At 36.1% G+C, this 15749-nt stretch overlaps 2 protein-coding genes across 6 annotated transcripts; one reads left to right on the forward strand and one right to left on the reverse strand.

Moving 5' to 3' along the window:
* The first annotated feature begins 6 nt into the window (after positions 1-6).
* On the forward strand, positions 7-3529 carry Rab8 (RAS oncogene family member Rab8). The gene is made up of 5 exons (XM_018006200.2): positions 7-778; positions 1829-1889; positions 1950-2154; positions 2221-2361; positions 2424-3529. The coding sequence occupies exons 1-5, from the start codon at positions 655-657 to the stop codon at positions 2514-2516; spliced, it is 624 nt and encodes a 207-aa protein (XP_017861689.1). The 5' UTR covers positions 7-654; the 3' UTR covers positions 2517-3529.
* A 186-nt stretch (positions 3530-3715) lies between these two features.
* Positions 3716-15741, reverse strand: Papss (3'-phosphoadenosine 5'-phosphosulfate synthase). Of its 5 annotated transcripts, none has more exons than XM_089466905.1 (5): positions 15533-15741; positions 13178-13265; positions 6216-6330; positions 4444-5969; positions 3716-4373 (listed from the first exon to the last, which is right to left on the reverse strand). In XM_089466905.1, exons 2-5 carry the CDS (start codon positions 13217-13219, stop codon positions 4167-4169), a joined length of 1890 nt encoding a protein of 629 aa, XP_089323031.1. In that variant the 5' UTR covers positions 13220-13265; positions 15533-15741; the 3' UTR covers positions 3716-4166. The 5 variants fall into 5 exon arrangements, with proteins under 5 accessions (XP_089323031.1, XP_089323030.1, XP_017861684.1 ...); XM_089466904.1 differs by having other exon boundaries at positions 15506-15741; XM_018006195.2 differs by having other exon boundaries at positions 13178-13303; positions 15506-15741.
* Between the last annotated feature and the right edge of the window lie 8 nt (positions 15742-15749).

Genomic DNA, 15749 nt, shown 5'->3' on the forward strand with positions numbered 1-15749 from the left:
TGTCTCAGCGCGTTTGGCAACACTACTTATCGATAAATCGTCTCGTTTTCGTCCTACACAACACTGCTACGTACCAATCATTTATTGTTCGGGCGTAATTAGAAAGCAATAATTAAGCGTAATTTTTACGTGTAACCAACAACAACACAGCACACAGATGCAAGTGCAGTACATACAAGTGTAAAACAGTGCGCGTCCATTTACCATTGCAATTTAAAGTGCTTAAAACTACGTCGCCATTTTTTGACATACACACAAAAGAAAACCACAGTCAGAGCTGAAAAAACCTGTGCGTGCTTGCGTGTGTTTATTTGTGTCTGCTGTGTGTGGTTACGTCTATGAATTTTTTATACATACCCTTCCTTACGTACATATAAATTAATACTACCCTGCGGCAGTAGCAGCAATAGTCAGTTATAGTAATTTAATAGCCGACATTAATGTAGTGTGTAATATTAATCGAAAACCACTGATTACCAACCACCGCCATATAACAAAAGCATCACCAGCAGTTATCGACGTGGACGATAACGCCAAAAAGGAAGAGAAGAAATTAAAGAGCAAATAGCTGCATCTTTATCTTTATCAGAAGAATCTGGCACAACCCTAAGCAAAACTGTGATTTAATCATACAAATACAACAACAGAAATACAATGGCCAAAACGTACGACTACCTGTTCAAATTGCTACTGATCGGCGATTCTGGAGTTGGCAAAACCTGCATATTGTTTCGATTCTCAGAGGATGCTTTCAATACGACGTTTATATCTACAATAGGTAAGTGTTATCAATATCCACCATGTATACAAAACACATAGGGGCAACAACAACAACAATAACAATATCAACATCAACATGAGCCAGCAAACCAAACATTTCAAAGTGCATACATCATCAGTCATAGCTCTCAGTCCGTCATCCTCAGTAATCAACATTGCTCTCTCTCTCTCTCTCGATTGCGCTCTTTTGCTCTGTGAAATTTTTTAATTAATTACGACGCCGCCGGGCAGCAATCGCACAAGCACAGACACAGACATACATTTGCGTATTCATGTTCATGCTCTCAATCTCGCCTCTTGGCTCAGCTGTAAGTAGCATGCACACAAACAGACATACACGAATACGTGACTCATTTTGTATGCTCTTTTTTTGTTCTCAGTAATGATATTTGTCATAATTATATCGTTGATGTTGTTGTTGTGCTTTGGACAAGGACGTAGTGCAAAGGGGAACAGCAACAACGCACCATAAGCAAAGCTAAAATAGAAAATGAAAGTGACCAATCTAAGATATTTTTAAATACAAATGAAAAACTACCAAACTTGTTGAGATATTATTTTGTATACGAATTAGATATCGATACTGCTTGTGTTTGTGTAGGCCAGTGTCATTGCACCACAATCGACTATTTTGTTTTTGTTTTTGGGCTATCTTCAAGTCTAGCGCAAAGTCGTTGCCGCTGATAAGCATCCGCTTTACAGTAAGTCTCATTGAGAGGGGTTCTATCCACTTGAAGCAGCACTGAGACACAACCCACACACATGGCACGAGCTCAGCAATTTGTCTATTTATATATTTGGCACATTTCCCTGCACTAATTCCAATTTGGGTTATTTACTTAACGACGCCAACGTCTCGAATCAATTGCGTATTTTCAACTGTTGTCTCTTGTGCTCTTCTGTTGTCTTAGTCTATGTACATATGTATGTAAGTACCTCTCTAACAGATGGAAGAGAGTAAACCAGCTGGCAGCTGCCAAAAATGATTTCAACTAATTTATTGCTGTTTTTACTTATCACGTGTCTTCTCTCCTCTCTTTATTCGCAGGTATCGATTTTAAAATTAGAACAATTGAATTGGATAACAAGAAAATCAAATTGCAAATATGGTAAGTTATCCATTAAAATCTATTTTTGAATATAAATGCTTTAATTGTAAATAATTTAAGGGACACTGCTGGCCAGGAGCGATTCCGGACGATCACCACGGCATATTACAGAGGTGCCATGGGCATTATGCTCGTGTATGACATAACACAAGAGAAATCGTTTGAGAATATCAAGAACTGGATACGAAATATCGAAGAGAATGCCGCAGCTGATGTTGAGAAAATGCTGTTGGGCAACAAATGCGAACTGAACGACAAGAGACAGGTAATCATTATGAAGCAAGAGCAATTCAGTTTAAAATTCTAAAAATGTGTTCAATTCATTTTGTAGGTTTCAAAGGAACGTGGCGAACAGTTAGCCATTGAGTATGGCATTAAATTCATGGAGACCTCCGCGAAAGCAAGCATCAATGTTGAAGAGGCTTTTCTCACGCTAGCCAGTGATATCAAAGCGAAAACGGAAAAACGAATGGTAAGTGGCAAAGAATCGTGGTCATCATCTATTTACACATTGTAATTGCTTTACTTGTGCAGGAGGCGAACAATCCACCGAAGGGCGGCCATCAGCTGAAACTAACAGAGATTCGAACAAAGGATAGTTGGCTGTCCAGATGCAGTTTGCTTTGACGTGGCAATGTGCGTGTGGCACTGATGCGGCATGGTGGAAATAATAATGATAATGTATGTGGTAGTAGTTTTCTTAACTCCTGTTAAGTCCCAATAACAACAACCAAGCGAGCAAACACCCCTGAATATGCAACATAATGAAATAATACATAATTATAATAATATAATAATAGAACAGATATAAAATTGTAAATGCGAACGAGACATGGCGATAAGAGATGTACGAAATATGCATAAATTTACATCTATACATATTCAATATTCATTAAACGTTAAAAAAAGGAAAAGAAGCAAAAAATAATGCGAGCATTGTGAGTAGCGTAAAGAAACTGAAAGATTAACGAAACAACAACAAAATTACAACCCGCCCACGCCCTGCCCTTTGCTCCGATCAGTTACAACTTTCATTTTACTATACTTTTCACTTTCCATGTATAATTTTTAAATTTTCTGTCGCAAGCCATGGTTGTTCACGATTTGTAAATCAATGACAAAACAATAAAGTAGAAAATAAATATATGTATTCATATATTATATACATATTTCATTTCCGCTTGCTCTACATCTATGCTCATTTATAAATGTTTAGTTGTATTTAATTTTTACACTTTTCGTTCAACAACAAACCACTCATGAAAGGCTCACAGATCGCAGGACCGCAATTTAGACTCAGACGCACAATTTTTATATCGATCCACTTAGATATTGCAAGTTCTAATAGTTGCGGGTGCTTCATAATACATTGTCAATAAACAGACCGTTAATCTTTAATGGAATCTATGAACATGATTAATATTTGTGCGAGTATATGGAAATAATAATTAATAAGATATGCGCATATGCAATACGAAGAAAACAATGCGAAGATAAAGGATAAATGCAGAGCAGTAAAATACATATTGTGAAATTAATTGATAACTAAATCTAAATGCATATTTGATATTAATTAATTAATTAATTATGTATGTACTTGTAATATTAATTATTAAACGTATACAATTTTATAAAATAAATCATGTGCAAAAATGCATTATTTATTATAAATTTACAATTTTCGGCAGAATTCTGTGACTATATCAAGTCCACATATAATAATACACATAATTTTTATTTAAACCATTTATATTTCATTTAAAGAATAGCAAGCAACTGCAGCTGAAAGAGTACGAATTATAATGATTTTCAAGAGTTCTTCATAGTTGTGATAAAAATTTCGATAGTCATTTATTAAATGCATAGATTTGGAAAATGCATTTTAATTTGTTGAAATCAGTTCTAGAAACGACAAACTGTTGGCTTAAATTAAAACATAGAATTGGAAAACTTAAGCGTAAATACAATTAATTGTAAGATTAGAATAATGAAGCAGAGCAAATCACACACACTACCAAGTGCACTCACAAAACACATCCACACTCAGAAAGACAGAGATTGGGACGACTGATAAGTTGACTCGAGACAGGTATTAGGATATGCGTCTCAGATACATACAAATTGAACAAGAAACGTAATGTATATATAATAATAAAAATATGTAAATAGTGGAAACATATAGGACATGATAGTATATATATCTATATATATAGCTAAGCAAATTGCACTAATTGTTGTGCGGGACGGCCCTCAAGATTGTTTTTGATGGGCTCCGGGTTACGCCTGCGGTATATTCTGGTAGTAGGTAGCGAGTATTTTCCAGGCCTGCGGCTCCATGAACCCATCGGGCGGACTAGCCCCGGTTTTGGCCAGTGTACGCATTTTGGTGCCAGAAATGAACTCGAATTGCTCCTTGCGTTCTGGTTCAAAGAAGGCCATGCGGCTGGCGGACTTATCATAGGCAGCCACCCGAAAAGGTAAGATCTGAAAGGATGAGAATATTGTAGTTAATTAATTTACAATTCATTGCAGTTTCACCATGCATTACACTCACCTCCATGCTGTCTAATCCTTGAGCCATTTTAAGCACACGTGCGCCGTGCGTTGCATCGTAAAGGTTGCCATCGGGATAAGCCTCTTTGTCTGGATGCGGCATACCAGCCGGATCGCGTCCCACAATATAGAAGTTGGCGCCCGCATTCATGCGCGCCTTCGCATGCCACTGCACCTCAGTGGGACCGGCGTACATCATGGGCGATGGGAATATGGCCAGCACGGTGTCCTCGCGTCGTAGGACTCCCGAATCGAGCACCGCCTGATGCTGCGCCATGCGCACCTGCAAAGGCACGTCATCGTCCTTGGTCCAGCCGCCAAGTGGATGCAGCAGCAGCACCGGCTGCTTGAAGCCACGCTCCAGCAGCTGTCGCTTGGTGTCCTGCATGAGCAGCGCGTGTCCATTGTGGATGGGATTACGCAGCTGGAAGGCGAAGATAGCATCCGCATTCATCTCCTTGAAGCGGGAGCGCAGCTCATTGGGCGTCAGCCGATACTGATCCAGACCATCTTTCCAGCGTATGCGCTCGATGACCGACAGCTCGCCGCCGACCAAATACTCGCCAGACTCGTACACCTGTTTGCTGTACGGATGATTGGGATTGCTGGTGCCAAACTGGCGACACACGCGTTCCTCTTTCCGCTGGAAATAGAACTCGGGGCGACGCAGTATGGCCACCGCTTGACCCTCGTGGTGCAGCGTAATGGCTGCCTCTCCTTCCAGGCGCTGCTTATCCGCTTCACTGGCGCTGAGTACGATGGGCACCGAGTGGTTCTCGCGGTAGGAGACATCTAAGCCACTCTGCAGCGTATTGAAATGCAGCGTCTGCAGATACTCGTCCTCTCGCATAAAGCCACGCAATGGATAAGCCCAGCCCTCTGAGAGTACCTGCACCCATTGGAGCTCAACGGTGCTAATCGATAGAGCCGGCAGGGACTTGGCCTCTTGTCTCAGCTCCTCCACTTCGCTAGCCTCGCTGGGATACAGCTCTGGCAGCAGATCCACATCCCGTAGCGAGCGTGGTATAATGCCCTCATGCTCCAGAAGTGCAACGAGCTGTTGCGTAGACTCGCGCACCGTGCAGTCGTGTGTACTGACTACCAGTTCCGGGTGCTGGGGTCGCTCATACTCCTGCGTGATGCCCGTGAAACCTTTGATGACACCCTCGCGCGCCTTCTTATACAACCCCTTGACATCGCGCGTTTCGCACACTGACAACGGCGTGTCCACAAAGATCTCGAAGAACTTCAGCCCCGCATCCTTGTGTATCTTGCGGGCCATCTCGCGATCGTCCGCAAAAGGCGAGACAAAACTGCAGATGGCTACGACGCCGCTATCAGCAAACAGCTTAGCCACCTCGCCCACCCGCCGTATATTCTCCTCCCGATCGGCCGGCGTAAAGCCCAGATTCTTATTCAAGCCGGTGCGTATATTATCGCCATCCAAGCCATAGGCGGGAATGCCTCGCGAGACCAGATACGCTTCCAGCTCAAAGGCAATCGACGTTTTGCCAGCGCCACTAAGACCTACAACAAAATTATGCCATTTACGTATAAGTTAAGAGTTAAGTTAAGTTAAGGTATAAATAAAATTAGAAATGATGGTTAAAAAAAACTATTGGCATTCAAAATTAATAAGATCTGTTGAATGAGAAACATATGATCTTCTTTTATTTATTTCTTTGAACATGATTTTTTCAGATTTCCTTTTTAAAGATCAGTTTGGGATCCACTATAATTATATTAATTATTTCAATATTCTTAGCTATATACCTGTTAGCCAGACGGTGCAGCCCCTGAAGCCGCGGCACAATCCCAAGTTCCTGCCCCGCGTCTCCCGGGTGACATGGTGCTTCTGTTCCGTCACATTCGTTGCGACCTGGAGGCACTGCAAAAGAAAACAAAATCAAATAGTTATGCCAATACAATAGAATTTTGCGTAGCTGCGGGCATTTCGAGAAATTAACATAAATTAATATTCATGCCCGACATCGGCTAGAGGCCCGAGACTCTTATTTTGACCCTAAGGCGCTATTTGTGCCGTTCGATTCGCTGAATCTGCACAGTTTGTTGACCCTCTTGGACGGGCTCACTCGCCAGCTCGCCAACTCGTGTGTAAAAAATCGCAAATGCTGTTACACAGAGGGAATATGAGATAATGATACGATATATATAAACATATATATGTGTATATACATGTGTATGTGCATATTCAATAGATAGATGACAGTAAATCATTACAAAGGCATTCAATAAGCGATCAATCCATGGAGCTTATATCAATACACCTTTGCCTTAAGAGAAATAATAAGTAGCTTATTACGAAAGAAGAGAAAATCTGTTCAAGATTCTATAGGAATGAAAATGTAAAACAAAAAAATTTAAAAAAAACTTGTAAGATTTACTGAAAAATATGTATGTATTGTTAATCAGCTTGGCTTAGAAAATATTGAATGTGAAATGTATTTATATCTTAAATACATTCCACATTCAATATTTTCTATCTTAAATACATTCCACATATTAATCACTTCTCTTCTATTAAAAATTGTTTAATTGTTGTTTTATAAATTAAATATTGCCACATATTTATCACTTTTCATCTATTAAAAACGTCAGTAAAAGACCGTCTAACTACACCATCTACAGGGTAAGCAAGAATCGACCTTCATCACAGAACTCAGTTCTATAATAGTTAGATTTTGTTGGCAATTCAATTTAGGTCAAGGCACACTTAACGTCAACTTGATTCTTAAACACATTTTATATTTTTTGCAAAGCACTTCAGTTCTTTTTATGAAACAGCTTAGAATGCGCAAGCGCACAGCTCTCAAATTGGCTTGGGAGCTTGAGCCATACCCTTCTTTTGATATGAGGGAAAAATCCAATGGGCGGATTGGGCATGATTTAGCTTTCTCTGCTTGATGCTAAACGGAATTTGTTATATTTGATGCACTTGAGCACTGGCCGAAGAAATGGAATAGATATATGTATATATATATAAGAGATGGTATTTTATCGAACGGAAATTGATCTCAGTTAAATATTCACGCAACGAGCACTGAAAGCGAACTGAAAGTTTTAATAAAATATTTACCGTGTTATATGTCGACCCGACCCGAACTAAGTCACCGAGAGCTATTGAGAGAGAAAGAGCGTCAAGCCGAGTGCTTCACGCTCGTCTGACTTTCGGCTCGGTTCCATCTGGTTTTAAGATCGGTTTTCTATCTGTTAAGCCAGGCAGTATTCGTTCATGTATTTCTGTTTGTTGTGTTTACTTTATTATGAAAGAGTGTTTAACAATTTGTCTATCCATTGTTTTTTTTCTTCTTTACTAGTTTTCGCCTGAATTATTAAAGAGTTAAAAATACAATTATATTTTTTATCATTAAATACAAGTTTCTTTTAGCTAAGATTCTCAGAGCAAGTCAAGCAAGAAATAGTGTATAAAAGAAAAAAAAAAAAAAAAACTAAAAAAAAGTTTCTACATATAAGAAAACAAAAGTCAATAAAATATTTATTTTATAAATACAACTTGATTAAATTGTTTATGATTAAGCAATAAAATACAAATTCCAAGGGTTACCTAACAAATTTCTCCCCATATAAATAATATTGGCGAACCAAATTGTTTATGATGCAAAATTAAAAAATACACAATGTGGCCTAACTACAAGATACCTCGTAAATTTACTTATATTAAATGAATAGGTATTTCATATTATTTCTATTTTAAATTATATGAATATTAGAGTATACAGAATTTGTATATAAATATCTGCTAGTAGTACATAAATCAAACCAAATAACAAAACTGTAAACATTCCACGTACTTTAGCCAAATATTTTAAGAGGTCGAGAGTTTAAAAAGTAATCAATGTCAAGACCTTTGCCACTTGACTTCGGCACGATTTAGAAATTGTTTACATCTTTATATAAACAAACCAAAAGAAAAAAAACTTACCAACTCACTGCATTTTTCATGATTTAATAAACAATTGCTATTGTTATTATTATTGTTGTTGTTATTTTTGTGTTCGCTTTTGAGCAAATTGGCGCGTTTTGTAAACATTTTCCGAAGAGTCTTAAACAAATAGCGCACAAAAAGAAAGCAGACACTAAACAGGCAACGAGACTCTGATAATTAAACAGGTGAGAGTTTTCGAACTGACTTTTTTCCTCAACGCAAAAAATGAGAAAAAAATGTAAGTAATATAAAAAAAAGCCAAAACCCGCTGAACTTTCTCGACGAAGCTCAAAACTGCAACTGATATTTCTCTGCTGTGGTGTGGATTAAATGCAGCCAAAAGTGGGAAAACGTAACTGAACACAGGCAAGCAGATATATATATATATATATATATATATATATATATATATATATATATATATATAGCTTGCTGGCCAACTATTGGCACGAAAAGGAATTCGCTAAAGCACAAATTGAATGTCTCTTGATGGCAAATCGTACCAGGAGAAATGCCATTGGAAATTACTGATTTGATAAGATATGGGTATTGCATATATATATTTATTATTTTGTAATAATTTGTCACTTTGTTATTGTTTGCATTCTCTTAAATATAACATGAAAACGAAATGTTAATATTCTTAAAAAAAAATTTTGAATATTTTTGTATTATAAATCTAAAATATTTAGGAAAGCGTTTTACTTTATTCATAACTATTTTTCTACTTGCTTAAGTTATGCAAATTAAAACCTAAACTCAAACGCCAAGTTGAATGAAGTTTCATGTAACGACTTGAGGGAATGGCATAATAACCACTGATATCTTCATCTTAGATTTATTGTTTTGAACTACGTAATAGTAATTACAAACAGAAAATATAAACACCATTAGCACTCGTGCCTAAGCAAAGATTGTATGAATTGCACAAATGTCTCAAGTTCACGTTTAAATTAATTAAAGTTTACATGCAACTTTGTAATTGCATTTACTTCGACTTTGTTAGGTAAGTCATGCAGCGAAATGAAAACCGAAAAAAAAAATGATGTAAAAACATATAAACAGAAAGTATAAATCCGTTAAGACTAGTAAATGCTCTGGAATAACCAGAATGTAATTTGCGATGAGTTTATAAATACCCTGGAATCAAGTAAGATTAGAAATGATCAACAATCAATCAAAATGATGGATAGAACGGACTCGCGACAAAAGGTTGATATACATATACATATATACATATCATACATATGCAAGAATAAGTAATTATTATTTGACTTATTATTAATTTATATATACATATATGCTATGATTAAATTATGTTACTAAAGTTTTTTTTTTGTAACTTTTGTCTATATACTTATATCTACTTTCAAGATGTTCATTGGGTTTATCGTTGTTAATTGAAGTCTGAATAAAAATATGAATTAGCACTTTAACAATACAATATGAACTAACAAGCCAATAATAATTATTTAACATGTATAGAAATATATTTGATTAGTTAAGAATAAGATTCGATTGTTCACATCGAATGTGAAATGACCCAAATATAAATTCAAAACAATTGTTACATATACAAAAACATCAAAAGCAAAATCAGTAAGATTTGCCGGTTAGCTTACTACAGTGGTCATTCAACCTATAGCTGACCAAGTTTTCCCACAAAAAACAACAACGGCAGTATGAGCGAGACACAGACGGAGAGTGAGAAATAAAGAGAGAGGCAACCAGAGAGCTATTTCAAGTTGTTAACAATTTGTTTGGTTGGCCCACAACATATTTACTTTGGCCACAAAAAAAATACACTTTCTTTTCAATTTATTTTCATGTAGTAAAAACAAATGTGTTTGTCTGTGTGTCATAAAAAAAAAAAAAAAAAAAAAAAAAACAAGTGTACAAGTACTAAAAACCAGTTGATTGCATATTGCATAAGTTTTAACATTGCGTTTACCTTATCTTTGGAGCAATAAACTGTTTGCAAACGGATGGCTGACGGATTAAAGGCCTCGTCTACATATAGTGTTTTTCCAAAATATGAATATATGTATATACAAATTAGATCATCTTATTTTTTTGAGAGACAACATAGAATTGATTACATTTCAGGCCAATAGCTTTAAGATATATATATTTTTTTTCATACAGTTAAGATATCCAAACTTGCATATCCTCTAGCTTAAAACACAAATTTCAATCTTAATCTTTCTTTGCCACCGATAATTAGAATTTTTAGGCCCATTCTGGACTCACTTATTAAATTATTTGAACTAATTATTTTGAAAACCGTAATGTATTTAATTATTAATAGATTATTTATAGATTATATATATAAAACTTATAATTTCTACATATTAATTTTCTAAATGAATTAATGAATTCAAATTTTGACAGACTACCGATTTTATTTATATGTACACTCATGATGAAAATAATAGGTACACCCCTTAAAATTAAACTTTTTTGAGTTTAGTTTAGCAAAACATTTTTTCTACTGCCCTTAACATGAAAATTTAAATGCACATTTGTGTATTAGGTATATATTAATGAAAATACATAAATTTGGAAAAAAAAATATTATTTTTTTAAAAGTTACAAACAAATTAACAAAAATGGAGCTTTTTTTGCTTGACAAAAATAATAGGTACACTTTACTTTCGTAAGATGTATTTAATTTTTTGATTTTCAAATCATTCAAAATCTTTTGCTATTATATTTTTGGATTAATATCCTGTATATCCTCTTTTATTTTCATACAAATTTTTTATCTGATTGGTCATACTCCTATTTAAAGCTTGGCAGGTCCCATTCGTAATCTTCCTTCAGGTTTCTTGGACACAGTCCATTATTTGGCGTTTAATGTCACACTTTTTCTTTACCATCTGCTTTATCAATGCACTACACACGTTTTCGGTTGGATTCAGATCAGGAGAATGACTGGGCCAAGCGAGAGTGTCCACCTTACTAACCTCGAGCCAAGCTTATTCTATTGTAGACGAGTGTCTCGGGCCGTTATCTTGTTGTCAAACCTAGCGCAGAGGCATGTTATCCTCAGCATATGGTAACATTATATTTTCGAAAATATCCCTGTAGTCTGCTACTCTCATAACGTCAGATATTAGGAAAATCAGACGATACAGAAGGAGCCCCACACCATAATGGTTCCACCGACATGCTTGACTATTTTTTTTGTGTAGCGAGGATCGAATTCTTTACCTGTGAGGAGTCTTACATGCATGGAATAGTCATTTCTATAATGGCAAATTTTGGTTTCGTCGTTAAATAGGGTAATACACCACTTTTTTTTGACTTTCAGATCCTTCCCAGGTGATGTGGTCTTTTTTTTACGACCTGATAGTTTAGCCATATGTAGTCATCTCCTAATTGAAGAAGCATTAATAATATTATCTATTACGGAAGCAATGACCTTTGAAGATTTGAAAGGGTCGGAAAAGTTGCAATCCTTATAATGCGTCGGTCCAGTTCTAGTGTGGTTTTCGATGGACTTCCACGTGTTCGCTTTTTATTGTGCATCTTTAAAGCATTTTGCACAACGTTAAGAGATCTGTTCATCAGTTTCGCAATTTCACGCAAAGATTTGCCATTCCTTCGAAGGTTTTTAGCAATTCTACGTTCCTGACTCGAACAATTAATATTTCGACCCATCTACATATGATATTGATAATTTTTTTTTACATCAAACATCTGTAGGAAGGTTACCTACTATTTTACAACAATAAAAGAAATCATTCTTATTCTAAACTTTTTTTTTCGGGCTGAAGTAATGGAGTGTACCTATTATTTTCAGCAGGCCCATTTCAGTTTATTGTGACTACTATGAATTTAGGGGGAAATATAATTTTTTTTTTGCATGCATCATATTGTCAGATTGCTCTCTTAAAGTTACCATTGATTTTTTTTCAAAAATATCAAAAATGAATTAGTTATGACAGAATCTTCAAAAATTTTTGGGTGTACTTATTATTTTCATCATGAGTGTATATTTACTATATTCTTAAAATATGCTTAAATAATAAATTTGACAGCTCATAATAAATAATGCTATTTTTTAAGTCAAATTACATGTTTAATCAGCATGTCTACAAATCAAACACGTGCTTCTTCAAGTATCCATATGGAACGAAATTATTTATTGTTCTTCTATTTCCACGTAAATTCCACCTTTGCTTAAGGCAGCTTTGCATTTTGTTTTTGTTTTGTTTTTGATTTTTTTTGCAAAGTCAACAAGTTGTTGGCATAGATATAACATTTATTTGAATTGAGCACATGTTATACCGTTTCTTGACACATTATAAGCTGTGATTAAGCGGCTGATAAGCTCTTTTCCTAAGTGCGTGTCTTTTTATATTTTTTCTCTTTTTTTTTTTTTTGTAATTAATTTCTTATCTATTTGGGCCATATTATATATGTGGCTACTTTTGTTGCTGTTAGATACCAAAGGGTAACTAAAACTGACCCTCTCCATTGAAATAATTTTTATACAGAATAGGTATTACGTGTGTGTTTTGACAGAGGAAACAATTATGCGGAAAATATTTGATAGCGTTCTGGGAACGTTTAGGCCAACTGTGCGAGGTACATAACAAAAGATAGGGCAATACATTAAAGCCCCATGTCTAATGCGGCAGCTATTCAAATATAGCTTTAGTCCGTTTTTGGGGGGGTTTCGTGACCGAATCACCATTATTTCCCTGGCCCATTTGTTCAAATATGCAGGTAGCTGACAAAAAAACAAGGTGTAAACACTTACCGTCTTTTGACGCTTTTTGCTCTGTTCAGGTGCTTCATTCATTGCTTTCGCTGGCAGTTAATAATAAACAAAACGTCCACCTGCTTCGCTAATGCAAACTATACTGATGTGGCCAGTGTAAAATCACTGACCAGAGAACACATAGACTAGACATGTAGAACAAACTTTTTCAACACCGAAAAAATGCGCTGAACGGACCGGACAACTTCGTATTTGGTCGGCTCGGTCTTCTGAGGCTCAAGCAGTGAAAATAAGGCAAGACAAAATCAGTGTGCTGCGACTGCTGCCACGAAATGCACGCATTACAAAATGAAGCACGGCTGTGCGCTCTTTTTCCCTTACTCACTCTCTCCCTCTCTTTATGCTCTCTCTCTCTCTCTCTCTATATGGTCTCTCAAATAGCAGCAGCGCACAGAAATTGAATATTGTTCGCGACGATCCCAGCTCTTTCCTTTTGAGTGAAGGGTATACCGAAATCATAAAAGCGTTTGTCACGCTCATGCAAGCAACATGTAAGCGTTTCGATGGTTATTCGTGGCAAGGGTATGAAAGCGTTGATACGCATAAACAATATTATTTCGCGACGGGCAAGTACACACACACTTGTAGTCCCTTGCTACATATATGAGCATTTGTGACCTGCGTTCGTTACTCTTGCTGCTTGTAGCAATTTTAAAGCCCAGCATTTGCATTTGGTCGGTCTTACGGACTGTCATAACCACTTTAAACAGATGTACTATGTATGAACATACATACATATGTACATAAGTACATTTATATATTATTATTGCTAATCATGTTTATAAATGTGTTTATATCCGTAAATAATTATATATAATTAAAATTATTTTATACACATTTTTAACCGAAAAAATTATCGTAAAACACTACTAACTTTATTAAATGCTTTGCAATATATGAAATACACATGTCATATTATACTCAAGCTTTACTCATTATTGTCAAAAATTTCTAATTAAGTCATAATGGCCCATTTGATAGTCACCCTACGATTCAAATCATACAAAATTTACAAACTACTAAATCCAGAGACAATTAGCTTGCCATCCCATACAAGCATACACATACACAAATGTATGTATGCATGTGCTCACAATTTGCACAGGCTGTTGTGCACAGAAAGAATACATTTTCGTGACGAGCATGCACACACACATTTACATCCTTGCTACGTGTATGTGCTTTTGTGTGCGTGCGTCGCGAAACTCAATTCTTTCTCAGTATTTTCGTCTATTATCAGCCCAAAAGTTGCCGTTGGTCTGCCTTGTGAAGTGAGCACATGCATACATACATTTGTGTATGTGTATGCTTGTATGGGATGGCAAGCTAATTGTCTCTGGATTTAGTAGTTTGTAAATTTTGTATGATTTGAATCGTAGGGTGACTATCAAATGGGCCATTATGACTTAATTAGAAATTTTTGACAATAATGAGTAAAGCTTGAGTATAATATGACATGTGTATTTCATATATTGCAAAGCATTTAATAAAGTTAGTAGTGTTTTACGATAATTTTTTCGGTTAAAAATGTGTATAAAATAATTTTAATTATATATAATTATTTACGGATATAAACACATTTATAAACATGATTAGCAATAATAATATATAAATGTACTTATGTACATATGTATGTATGTTCATACATAGTACATCTGTTTAAAGTGGTTATGACAGTCCGTAAGACCGACCAAATGCAAATGCTGGGCTTTAAAATTGCTACAAGCAGCAAGAGTAACGAACGCAGGTCACAAATGCTCATATATGTAGCAAGGGACTACAAGTGTGTGTGTACTTGCCCGTCGCGAAATAATATTGTTTATGCGTATCAACGCTTTCATACCCTTGCCACGAATAACCATCGAAACGCTTACATGTTGCTTGCATGAGCGTGACAAACGCTTTTATGATTTCGGTATACCCTTCACTCAAAAGGAAAGAGCTGGGATCGTCGCGAACAATATTCAATTTCTGTGCGCTGCTGCTATTTGAGAGACCATATAGAGAGAGAGAGAGAGAGAGCATAAAGAGAGGGAGAGAGTGAGTAAGGGAAAAAGAGCGCACAGCCGTGCTTCATTTTGTAATGCGTGCATTTCGTGGCAGCAGTCGCAGCACACTGATTTTGTCTTGCCTTATTTTCACTGCTTGAGCCTCAGAAGACCGAGCCGACCAAATACGAAGTTGTCCGGTCCGTTCAGCGCATTTTTTCGGTGTTGAAAAAGTTTGTTCTACATGTCTAGTCTATGTGTTCTCTGGTCAGTGGTAAAATGGAAGCGATTGATTGTGTTTCTCGTATACTAAACGTACAAATACGTTGATCAATGAATGAAATACTTTCGGTTTTCTGTATTATAATTGGGTCTACTGGATTATTATAACGGCCAATTATTAAATCTTGTCTTAGTATTCGTAGGAACTGATTGTATTGCACTATTTCACTTTGAACTTAGACCTAATTTTAATTAATCTACAACGAATCTGATATTAATTTTCCGATTTGTTAAGCACTCACTCACGCACCCACACATACTATCACACAAAGCCCCAAACA

Source organism: Drosophila arizonae, chromosome 4 (assembly GCF_054131065.1).
Source record: "Drosophila arizonae isolate 15081-1271.41 chromosome 4, UAZ_ARI_1.0, whole genome shotgun sequence".
NCBI classification, from domain to species: Eukaryota; Metazoa; Arthropoda; class Insecta; order Diptera; family Drosophilidae; genus Drosophila; species Drosophila arizonae.

Bases quoted from the DNA above. Each gene is read 5' to 3' on its own strand.
- Papss (XM_089466903.1), bottom strand. From the start codon at position 8,514: ATGTTTACAAAACGCGCCAATTTGCTCAAAAGCGAACACAAAAATAAC. The intron at 6,331-8,406 runs GTAAGTTTTTTT...TTTCTTTTGCAG, and splicing joins ATGAAAAATGCAGTGAGTTG to TGCCTCCAGGTCGCAACGAA. The intron at 5,970-6,215 runs GTATATAGCTAA...ATTTTGTTGTAG, and splicing joins CTGCACCGTCTGGCTAACAG to GTCTTAGTGGCGCTGGCAAA.
- Rab8 (XM_018006200.2), top strand. From the start codon at position 655: ATGGCCAAAACGTACGACTACCTGTTCAAATTGCTACTGATCGGCGAT. The intron at 2,155-2,220 runs GTAATCATTATG...TTCATTTTGTAG, and splicing joins AACTGAACGACAAGAGACAG to GTTTCAAAGGAACGTGGCGA. The intron at 2,362-2,423 runs GTAAGTGGCAAA...TTACTTGTGCAG, and splicing joins CGAAAACGGAAAAACGAATG to GAGGCGAACAATCCACCGAA.